Source organism: Polyodon spathula, unplaced genomic scaffold (genome assembly GCF_017654505.1).
Source record: "Polyodon spathula isolate WHYD16114869_AA unplaced genomic scaffold, ASM1765450v1 scaffolds_2625, whole genome shotgun sequence".
Classification (NCBI taxonomy): domain Eukaryota; kingdom Metazoa; phylum Chordata; class Actinopteri; order Acipenseriformes; family Polyodontidae; genus Polyodon; species Polyodon spathula.
The window spans coordinates 550-12,247 of NW_024474094.1; the positions used below are offsets into that span (position 1 = coordinate 550).

At 48.0% G+C, this 11,698-nt stretch overlaps 1 protein-coding gene across 1 annotated transcript; it reads left to right on the top strand.

Moving 5' to 3' along the window:
• Positions 1–7,386: 7,386 nt before the first annotated feature.
• On the top strand, positions 7,387–10,450 carry LOC121310824 (POU domain, class 5, transcription factor 1-like). The gene is made up of 3 exons (XM_041243739.1): positions 7,387–7,857; positions 9,460–9,636; positions 9,936–10,450. The coding sequence occupies exons 1-3, from the start codon at positions 7,488–7,490 to the stop codon at positions 10,235–10,237; spliced, it is 849 nt and encodes a 282-aa protein (XP_041099673.1). The 5' UTR covers positions 7,387–7,487; the 3' UTR covers positions 10,238–10,450.
• The last annotated feature ends 1,248 nt before the right edge of the window (positions 10,451–11,698 follow it).

An 11,698-nucleotide genomic window follows, 5' to 3' on the forward strand; every position in this document is an offset into this window, starting at 1 on the left:
CCCGGAGCGTTATAGCCTGATTAACGACTCACTTTAGACTCTCTGTGCCAGGGCTGCCAAGGCTGCAAGGTACTATCCCGCGCGAGCTTTATAGGGGCCAAACAACCGCACTTCCTTTGAAGCTACCGGCAGCAGGGCAGATGCGATTACTGTGTGTCGCTGTGCCATACTTTGCCGAGCAGATGCTTGCCACAGTTGCAAAGGTGTAGGTAGTGAACCTGCAGGGCCTGATCTATGTCCGCTGGAGGGTAGAGGGTTAGCAGCTCCTTCTGCTGATCGTGTAGAAGGTTTTATTTTGGAAGGTGGCCTGCTTCTTTCTCACGCCGAGGTTCTTCCATTCCGCCTGCTAACAGTAACTCCTATGGTTACCTGCTGTGTTATATTAATTTTCCCCTCCCCCCCCAGTGTTTGCAGTGGTGTCTTTAGTATATTACAGTATTGCTGGTGTGTAGCTTGTGACTTTTGCAGCCTGGTCGGAGTTTTGGAAGCTAACGCGAGCTTGTTGAATTCTAGTCTCTCATTTTTTCAGAACTGGGAGAAATGCGGAGTAAAGAAGCCCCTGGTGTTTAGAATAGATATCCCTCTCTCCACGTCACCAAAAGAACCGACCAGTACCCACGAACGGGCATCCCGACTTTCCAAACCACCCCTGCAACCCCACCCCGCTCCCCCACTCCTGACCCGACCCCCCCCCCCCGAGGTAGTCCAGCCCCTGCTTTGCGATGGCACACACCGAGACGTGCAGGATTCGCAGCAGGCATGAACAGGCTTCTCAAACTGAGGACTGGAACGTCAAGGTAGGGAAGGAAGGAACAGCAAAATGTTTTTCAAGTTGAATTGGCAGGACGGGGGATACCCTAGGACCGCGCCCCCTGTAGGATTGTGCTTTGAACACGCTGGGGAATCTAGCCCCCCCCCCCCACCCACACACACACACGCACCACACGCACACACACACACAATAAACTGGAACCAGCAGGAGAGATGGGCAGACAACTGGTGTTGTTGGACTTTTACTGGGTAGCAAAAGGATTGAGGGTGGCAGATGGACCTCGAGGAAACGTGTGGGATTGTGGCCAAAAGCCTTTCCCTTTTTTAGGTGTCTGTTTTAAGGTTTTATCAATGGTGCTGGTGGGCACTGTATTGCATTTGAAGTCAGATTAGTTTATTGCAGCTGGTGCAATTACTTACGGGCTGGGCTTTGAAAAACATGTGCTTTTTGTAAAGATGGGTTTGTGTGAGGGGGTCGCTAAGCGTTCTACTCATGTTAAGGATTGTAATAGAAAACAAAACTGGAGAACACCCAGGACTACTGTTGTTTATTCGCTGCACACTGCCTAGAGAGCACACGGCAAGTATCACTCAAGCATCTTTTAACGACATACGTACTGCATTGAGGCTTAGAAGCAGCAAAAAATAAAAGCACTGACGCTATCAATTAAAGCGAGCGTATGTGAATGAAAGAGCTCCCTGCCATCGCTGTCACGTCAGGCGGTTATTCAAGATCTGTTGCTAGTATCCAATATCGAACTAGAATACGAAGCTCTCTCAAGAGGAACATTCAGCCACCCTTACCCTAAAAAACAAATCGTCTGCTTCTTTACCCAACTAGCCGCTGCACTACCTCCGCGACTTGCTGACGGGTATGGCGCTGGGGATGACGCGGTGACAGGACGGGCCTTTCTGTTTCTGTGCGTTCTTGAAAGCCGGATGGTGCTTTTATAGCCACAATGAATCCTTCTGACTGAAGATATCTTTGCCCCATAGCGACGCTCCATGCATAGCAGCGTGCCCATATCATTACTCACTACAGCACCATGCTTACTCGACTCACTACCCTGCCAACCGCCATTGCCAATAAAAAACAGCAGCCTTCACGCCAGAAACGACAAAACCGAATACAGCATATGAGAGTGACATAAAAAAACAGTCTGAAATGTAATACGTTATTCAATATTATATCTAGTATTTATATATATATATTATACTCATATATATTAATAGTTATCTATCTATGAATGAAAGCATGATGCATACAACAAATCATATATTAATAGAGCTAAATAGACTATATAAATATATGTATAAGACTAGAAGGGCACTTATGTAGGATTTATATATGGACATATATGATAATTAGTAGACACAATATTTATATAGATTAAGACCATCTTAATCATACAGTCTGACTGAGCATAGCTGCGATAGCAGGCCAACTGTTTCCCTGAAACTGGCTTTTTCTAAACCATGTAGATTAGTTCTTTTTTGTCTACCGCTCTCGTCGGCTGCAGCGAAATAGCCATCTCGTGGGCCTCGCATGGTTACCAGAGCGTCCACTGCATGTAGAGAGCATGCTGCTAAGAGTGTGAGAGAGACCTAACAGTGGTATAGCCTGGCTGTTTTTTTTTTTTTTATGGTGTCAGGCAGCCACATGGCTGACATTAAACTTTTTAAGAGCTGCATTAGATACTATGTTTGAACACTACGTCAAATGTTTTGTAATTGTATGTGCTATACGATTTATTTGTAAGCGCTCTCCCTCTCTTTCTTTCTCTCCCCTCTCTGTTTTTCCTCACATGTGTGAGACACTCCATGATTTAATCAAAAGCAGACTGTGCCGCCGTGCTTGCCCAATTTGTATTTCAGTAGCCAAGCACCAGCGAAGCATTTGCTGAAAACTGCATAGCAGGGGGAGGGCTGGGATTAAGCACTGGCAGAGCAGCTGAAATCTCCAGCGTGTCAGAGAAGACTCCGACACACAGGGTTCAATAGAAACACAAACCCTTTGCAGAAGTGGGTTTCACACTTTTGTTTGTTAACATCAGTGTCAGGATTGGAGAAGTTGAGCCCCCTCACGCAAGCTTTTTAACTGCTCTTCAACACACTCCTGGCTCACTCATTTATCCGAAGGCTGTGGTGTTGAGGTGCGTCAAGCACAGGTACCACTGCCTCTCACTACCTGCCTTTACATCTCCACTGAGAACCAATCCACACACACAGGGGCTGTGTTCCTGCAGAGCTGCATACTGTTAAAAACCTGCAGCGTAAAAATGAATATAGTATCTGCCAATACTCTAATACAAAAAAAAAAAAAAGCTGCCCAAGCGCCCGCGGCGTCAATCAATACCTAACCCCTCCACCACCTCTCTACTGAACCGAGTCTCAGTCTAACACAGTGCCGGGGTTACACTTTACCAGCAGAACCACAGGCAACGCTCCTGGGAGAGCACTGGTCCTGGGGGTCTCCTATATTGTACAGAGAGGCTGGCCCGCCCATTGCTGCTGCTGCATGGAGCCCTACCCCTTGGTTCTGCATTTTGCTAATGCATTCCCCTCCGCTTGTGAAACGGGGAGGGGGGGCACAGGGCGTCTCCGGATCTGGGAGCGGGGCCAGGCAGCCAGTAGTGCTTCATCGGTATCCAGTGACTTTGCTTTTAACTGTCCTGAAGCAGCCACTTTTCTGAAGCGGGCGTGGCGGCTGTACTGACAATTCAGCAGCGGGCTGCAGAGGCAGCGCCTGTGTGCCAGATGTGCCACCACTCTTTTCGAGCTGGACTCTGCCATTGTAGACATTGAAATTAAATATTTAGCCTACTACATTGCAGATTCGCGTGGGTTTCGTTGGACTTAGCTTTCATGTTGGTCTAGAGAAGTGGCTTTCCTGCAGGCACAATGAATCGATCTTCAACAAGTGTGCACCCGCGATGAGGACACATGCCTAGCCAGAATGCTGGAAGATCATTGAGCAGCCCCTATGTAGAGGCATAGATGCGACCAGCCGCATACTTACCCCCACCCCACCCTCTAAACGAGCACCCCTCGGTGGTTTATGACCCAGGCAGTCATTAGCTGAAGACACCAGCCCAGAGGAGCTTATGGTCTCTGACTGCGCTAATGCTTTGTGAAGGCATGGAGATGCGTCAGGTCTGAGTAAGACTCATCCTCTCCCCGCTAGAACTCCCAGAGACCCACCAAGTAGCGTTAACCGCTACCAGTAACACAGGTATGTAGGCATGTATTTATTTTTTATACCAGATGTTTTGATCGATCCAATGCCGTGTCGCTTTCCTTTATTTCAGAATACACATCCATGGCGAACTCCTGTATTGCTGCTGCTGCTGAGTTTGCCTGCCACAGCTTGGATCAATCAATCAGCTGGCCGGGCGACTGCGCAATTGCAAACAGTTCATCGTTGCATGTCGCCTCTGGAAAGACAGGTGCATACGAAATGACTTAATAAGTGGGGTTTAACAACAGATTGTAGAAATCTCAGTAGCAGTTAGTTTTCACCCTTCCTAGCCCACACAGGACTGGTTACAAGAGACGAGTAACCAGAGCCAGGGCAAGACAAGAGAAATAATAGTATGATGCTCAGGCGGCAGGACAAGCCGAACAGTAAAAGATAGCCAGGCGGACCAGGGACCAGTAACAGCGCGCCAGGCCAGGACAAGGAAGACAAGTACAGAGGAGCCAGGGCATGACTAAGCCGAAACAGTAAAGAGAGATCAGGCCGCCAGGACAAGGCACGACTAGAACAGAGCCAGGCGCAAGGCAAATGAAGAAACCCCACATGCGCCTTTTCGTTTACCGTCAACGCTGACTTACAGACCTTGGATTCTTGTAATACGGTGTTTAAACACGTACTAACTGCAGGCACAAGCTGGCTCGTCCGGTTTCACTGTGAATAGCAGTCCCTATGAGAGAGGGGAACACGAGGCAAAGACATCTGGACGCTTTCTCAATTAGCACCTCACAATCTGATGTCCTCCCCTCCCATGTCCTCCACGGAATCCATTCAGCCCATTCCAGATGACCTGAGCTTTGCCCGTGATGAGAATTGAGACTGGGGGCGTAGCATCGAAGACACTCCAAGCCGTGTAGGGCAGGTCCACGTTTGATGTTCTTTCGTAAGCGACCCCTCACACGTGTGTCTCTGGCTCCGCTTTTACTTGGGGATAGTGGGGAATGGAACCTGACGCCTTTATCTGTTGGATTGAAGTGGTTGATTCCGAATGGATATGAGTGATCGCATTAACAAGAGGGCATTGCTTATCCTGGTATATTCAGCACTAGGATTGTCTCTAGGCTGAAAGAAGCTACATTAAACTAAATGAGCTTGGTAGCCACCAACTTCGCACAAACACTCACACGATGTATGCTGAAGCGAGTTTGAGTAAGAGACAATGAATCCCCAAAGACATGCAATGCGGACTGTCATTTGATAGGAAGATGACAAACTGCTAAAAGAGCATTGAGCACTAGCGAAGAGCTGTGGGAGCACTTGGAGACCCGAGACAATGAGCGATTCTGCACCCCATCACTACCTACGCCAGGAGCGAGGCAGGGAGGCTATGCATCTGAGAGCACACAGGACATTATTAGCCCATAAGTAGTAGGATTATTAGTACTATTGGTATTGTTATTTAGCGTACCTTGTAATACATGCATGTGTGAGGATCAGGAAACACCTTGCTAAATCTTCCACTGCCGTAACACACTGTGCACAGTAGGAAATACCGGCTACGCAGAAAATGCTAAGCGCGGAGAGTACGGTCATATTACCGTAAACAAACATGAGATGGGCACGTTAGCAATGACTAGACACTGATCCCCACACCAGAGCAAAATGAACCCAATAAGGGAGCCTCTGCTAGTGGATGACTCATTATTCAGTTAGAGTACTGTCTGCACTGTTAAACAGTCTGAGTTATTCGTCACTCCTAAATTTGTTATAAACTTGGTGTCAAACTTCATGCTCTACCTGCAGCACTGTGGTTATAGTTATAGCCATGAGTTGCACTAAACTGGCGTAATTTTCTGTTCACAGGCTGCAGGGCTAGACATGCAGCAGATCCTGCCGGCTCTCTATGGATAACGTACAGCGTTGGCTTTACCTGTTCATTTTAAGATGACAGTCATTCCTTCTGCAACACAGCACTAACTGAATCCCCGCAAATAAGAGCTGCTCTTCAACGGCCCCCAAATATCGCTTTTAGACAGTTCAGCGTTTCCGTTTTTTCACGCCCCCCCCGGCATGTTAAGTTTTTCAGTTGCGTCCCAGATGAATCCCATCGTACATAAAGAACTGGCCATAATCTATTACTTGTTTGTTTTGAAGTTTCTGCGCAAAGGCGTTGTGTGATTGGGCTATACCTGTGCAGATCAGCGGCGTAAACAACGTTGGTTCGCTTAGGACGGATCATTTAGCAACTGCTTTTAGTGAAATCAAAACTATTATAAATCTTCCTGGCAGCCTTTCAAGTCCTGAATGACGCAGTGCCCTGACAAAAAGGTGTACAGCCCCATCTGAAGAACATGTGAATCTACTAATTTTACAAAAATGAAAGGTAGGGATCAAGTTCTCGTTACGAGAAATGCAATTACGGGCCCGGGAGTCACCGGTTAGTTTGAAAAGCATGCTATCTGTCTAACGAAGACGAGTATACTGTTGTTCCGATTCCAATTCATATACAAAAAGCTCGTTTTCGTCTGTTAAATAATAAACACATAATGCAAGGTGAAATGATACAGCTGCTGTGTAGTTGCACGAGGTTGTACGGGGGTAGAGTGTAACGCATAGCCATAAATGGAACGTGACGCGTGCGTAAAAGCCAATTTGCGAAGTCATAAGTTTACCGATAAAGCCGTTAATGAGCTATTCAATTATAATTATTGGCCTAATGTCACATCTGGGTATCAATCCTACATCACAGTCATTTACCATTTGTAATGTAAGCCTGCCGGGCTGAGTGGTGGTCCCGAAATGCACAGACTTAAGACCATGAATGAGATGAATCGAATAATGAATCCAGATGCTCTAACCGACCTCACTCTGAGAGACTCTGTCAAGTAAAAGTTAAGGATGCTGTTGCCCCCGGACACCGCTGTTACAGGGGTGTCGAGAAGGAAAGCACGCAGATCAATTCAATCGGCTCTGTAAATCAGTTGAAAGAAAGCAGGCTGATTACGGTCAGACGACCCCTCCTGCCCGATAAAGGTCATTACTAATCAGCCTGCAGGACAAGGTTTAGATGTGACCAATGATTTTTCTTTTTTTTTTGCAGCGCTGGGTAAGATGCATAGCTGCCAAGGCTGTAATAATTGAGATGGGCGGCCGTTAGCTCGCGTTTGTTAGTTCAAATCAGCTATTAGGTTTTTCAGGGATGAGCACACAACCGTGGCGCTCATAGATACTAACGTTTTAATTCAGCCTTTCACGTTATCAAAAAATAGTCGACCGATTTTTTACTTTTTTTTTTTTTTTTTTTTTAAAAAACATCGAGGCAGGAGCAAAGATGACACAGCTGAGGATCATGAATTAAACAAACAACAATAATAATAACAATTTAAAAAACACTAGTAAGTCGATAACGGGAATTGGTGATCCAGGACCTCTTCGCGTACAGGTTAACATCAGGACATTGAGTCGCTTTTAACCCGGAGATACCAAACCCGTTCGACTAATTAATTAATCTCCGAAGCTAAGCATGTCTGATCGGTCTGTCACCCCGGGTTCGGAGGCTTCCAGTCGGGCACACGAGTTCCCCCGGACGATGTACACCCAGGAGAGCCTAGCTGCCTCTCTTCAGTTCGCCAACGGGATGCTGCAAGACCCAAACTCCTTGTTCAATAAACCCGCATCCTACAACGGTATCGCCACCCAACACTTCTTCCCGTTTTCTGCCGTCGGCGGTGACTATCGACATCCCGATATCCAGGTAGCGGACCTGAGCCAAGCCAGACACTGGTACCCCTTCTCTACCCCGGAGCTCACGGGCCAAGTAGCGGGAATGACCACAGCCCACCAACCGGCGAATCTGAGCCCACGCATCGCAGAAACCCGGGATCAGATTAAAAGTGACATTTTAAATTAAAACTATGCATTGATAAGAAAGCGGACGCCAGTATAATCTCGACTGAGGTAGAAAAACCTAGCACTGCCACCGGGCCGCCCCTCTACCACGACCCCCCGGGGTTTACTTAATCAAACCACTGGCAGAACCCTTGTTCGTGGCCCGGCTTGCACCCACGCTCAGAACCCAGAGCGGCCACCCCGATCGGTCTCCTCTTCGCCCATGTAACCCAGTTAACCCGAAACTAGAGTCTTCATGACCGGAGCACGACCCCAAACCGCCACTAGGATCCCGGTCTGCACAGAGCTCGAAGCCCCGCGCGACGCAAGCTTGGCCCCTCCCCCCAGACCGGATGGCTCAAGCACGTGCGCAGTGAAGTGGGCGAGGTCTAGCGCACTCGGCTAAGAAGATTGTGAGGTTAATAATTTGTAAATCTTGTTAAATTTGACTCGTTTAAAGTTTTGTATATTTACTTTTGTTAGTTTTGGTACGAGCAATCTTTTAAAACAACTGAAGAGAACATTATAGTATGTCATTGTATTTTATGTGTGTAAATAAAATACAAAGTACATGAACCTTCTGCCTTTAGCCGCCCCGAGCTAAGCCTAGCGCCATATGCTACCTGCTGTTCTAAGGCTGCCGCTAGCTCTCAATCACTGATGTCCTGGTCGCTATCAGATTCAGTAAAATGAGCAGGTCGCAATAGATTGTTTATTATGCACGCACCACTGGCGTATGGTGAACTTTATTTAAAGGTGTGAAAATTGCCAGGATTAGCAATGGGCTGATCCTGTAAGATAAGCTGTCTTTGCGTTTATAAACCACTTCATTTTGTCTAGAATCATGCTTTATCTGCGATACAGGAGCCTCCCTGCATTTCATTTTGAAGTAGCTTCAGCTCCTGGTACTAAATTGTTTATCTTAAACATCCTCCAAAACCTGCCAGTAGTCAGTCATGTTGCTGTAGCCAGGTGTGTGACGTGACTGCAGCCCTGCTCTCAGCCTCGTCGTACCTGCTGCGCAGCGATATAGTGACCACGCTTGTACTGTTCTCAGGAGGAATTTGTCACAGGATATAGGAGCCTTTGGCCAGCAGGTTTCGCCAAGCGAGCTGACCACTTACATCTGCGGATCATCCCTGAGAGATTTCACACTAGCGCTGAATGTAAGAGGCCCTGGCGCCTGCGGCAACTGTCGGTAGAGCTCCCGCGACTGACCTCTACAGTTAATATGCAGCCTCATCCAACGGCTATTCATCACCGTAACTAGGTTACAGCCCCCCATTAAGAGAATGCCTGCAGAAGGAAACTTTACTAATTCCATGGCAAACGCATGAAACTGGAATGTCTTGCTCCTGTTTGCCTAGAAATTGAAGCACTACTGTCAGACGTGGCATCGTTAACGTTATATGTCATTGGATTTGTACGCACGTGCCAGATGAATGAGGTGTTGGACCCTATGCTCTTGAATCATAGAGTTATTTCTTTATTGATGATGCCGAATGGTTGAATGTCCTTATGCTTTTCTCCCTGCACGGAGATGTTCAGTCAGCACCACGATTCTGCCGCGTATGAGTTGAGCCGCTGCAGCTGGCTTCATCTTGTAGCACGTCTTGACTTGCGTGACGACCAAAAAGGTCTGCGACCCGGATATGCGTCCTACTCTTGCTGTCTGTTGGGGGTACCTACATGTCACGTTCGAGGGTTTGTGTTCGCCGGCAGGAGACGTGTCCGCACGGTTATCGCGAGTCTACGGTACCTCCGGGTCGTCCCACGGTTGCGACGTATGTCGGTACGATTCCACGGTCGTCCCACGGTCGGCGAGTCTACGGCGGCACGGTCGTCTCCACGTTCGGCGAGGTCCTTACGTATCCCGTCGTACGCCACGTTCGGTGGAGTTGAATCCACGGCACATGTCTGCTTGCAGCACGTTGCCACTGACTGGCTCACATCTAGAAGCAGTCAGGGTTGTGGTCAATTCCTCCTATTTTCAGTTCCATTTTCCATTTCTCTTTTTAATCCTTTTCAAAGGACTTGGAATGGATGAAATGGGAACTAGCAGCTCGGTGCTTCTAGTGTTGAGTAAAATCCAGCCCTGGCTGGAGTCTGTCTGAGAATGCTGTGATGAGATTATCTCTCTGTCTCTCTCAGATGTACAAGATTGAGCGTGTGTTTGCTGACACTCGGAAGAGGAAGCGCCGGACCAGCCTGGAAGTGAATGTGCGCGGAGCGCTCGAGTCGTACTTCATAAAGTGCCCGAAGCCCAACACTCAGGACATCACGCAGATCGCAGAGGACCTCAGTCTGGAGAAAGATGTACGCAGCTTTCTTTTTTTAATACCTTTACTGGGAGGAATACTAAACCTTGCAGGAATGGCATTGTAGAGCTTTTACTGTGTGTAGTGCCTTCTGGTGTTTGGATAGTGTAGTTGCATTATCAAAATTATTTACAACAATGTTTGTTTGGACATTCACATGTGCAAGTTGTATTTGTAGAGTGGTGTGTGTCGCTGTGCCCCCCCTGACCGCTCTCTCCTCTCCTCTCCTCTCAGGTGGTGCGGGTGTGGTTCTGTAACCGGCGTCAGAAGGGGAAGCGTCTGGCTCTTGTGACGCAACGTTACCTCACTTCTCCCTACGTCTGTCCTCGTCAGATAACTCGGGGGATTCCGGAGGTGTCGACGTAGACCCGTTGCCTCGTAAAGGTTTGAGGCCGCCCATGGGGCCGTGCGTTGGGGCGTGGAGAATGATGGGACAGCGGAATGGTGTTCTGTCTCCAGAAGTTCGTTTGCGATACGGGCCCCAGGACCCCTGGGTCCGGGTTGCGATCTTTGGACCCGGGAGGACCGGTCAGACACACTTTGCTTTCCTGACTCTTGGTCTTCGTTTCCTGATCTCTTGGATCGACTCTCACCGCGGCGAAGCTTCTCTTCCTGACTGGCGTTCATCGACTGGCGTCGATCAACCAAAAAAATTCTCCCGAGAAAATCTTGACAAGGGAAATACAAAAAAAAAAAAATTACCTGTACGGGTACTTATAACTCTTTGACTAAACACGAAGCAGTTTTTCCAAGCTGCTGAGACTTCTTAACCCTTTGCTTGCTGGTCGCTCTGGTCCGGGTGTCCTGCGTGTGTATTCGAGTCCCCTCATGATACTGGAGGCTCTGCAGAAACGTTTCACTGCAGCATTGCTATCGTTCAGTGTCTTCATGTGAAGAACCGAGAACAGGCTTGTGAAAGTGTCTCCGGCCTAAACACTGCGAGACCGGGATGAGAGGTATGACAGACGGAGTACACCCTACGCATCCACGGCTGCCCCATTTCGATAAACAGGTGATTGCAGACCTGTAACTGACTATGCATCCTGGGGTTCCAGATCAATTGAAATATTTCATGGCCCTCCCAGAGCCATTCTCTCTTTCTAATCTCATTGATCTTGCAGTCTGGAGAGGTGGTGGGATGTCCTCTATTTCTTCTTAGGGGCGCACATATCGTTGTGACGTGACGTTTCAGACTCAGTGTTGCCAGTCACGTCCCTTTCGAGAGACTGTCGAAATGTCGTCTGCGGCTGAACCTTCAAGGGCCACCTTTTTCTTTATTTTTCTGTAGAAGTGATCTAAACCGCTGTTACTCATTTGTGTCTTAATCAGGTCATTCCAATCCAGCACCTTGTTCAACCACATCCTTAACTACTGAATCGGCAAGCAACAGATGCATTTCACACTTGTGCTGAATGGCCCGGGAAGGGTGAAGGTGCCCAAATCCGCTTTTTAAAACAAGTACTATGCAATTGTGATAGTCCCTTGTTGGGTGTGGTGTACTCTCAGAAGAAGTTAAGCGTTCCCGTTG

Coding starts and splice junctions, on each gene's coding strand:
- LOC121310824 (XM_041243739.1), top strand. CDS start 7,488: ATGTCTGATCGGTCTGTCACCCCGGGTTCGGAGGCTTCCAGTCGGGCA. Junction 7,858..9,459: donor AACCCGGGATCAGATTAAAA/GTGACATTTTAA, acceptor TTCATCTTGTAG/CACGTCTTGACTTGCGTGAC. Junction 9,637..9,935: donor GGTCGTCCCACGGTTGCGAC/GTATGTCGGTAC, acceptor TCTAGTGTTGAG/TAAAATCCAGCCCTGGCTGG.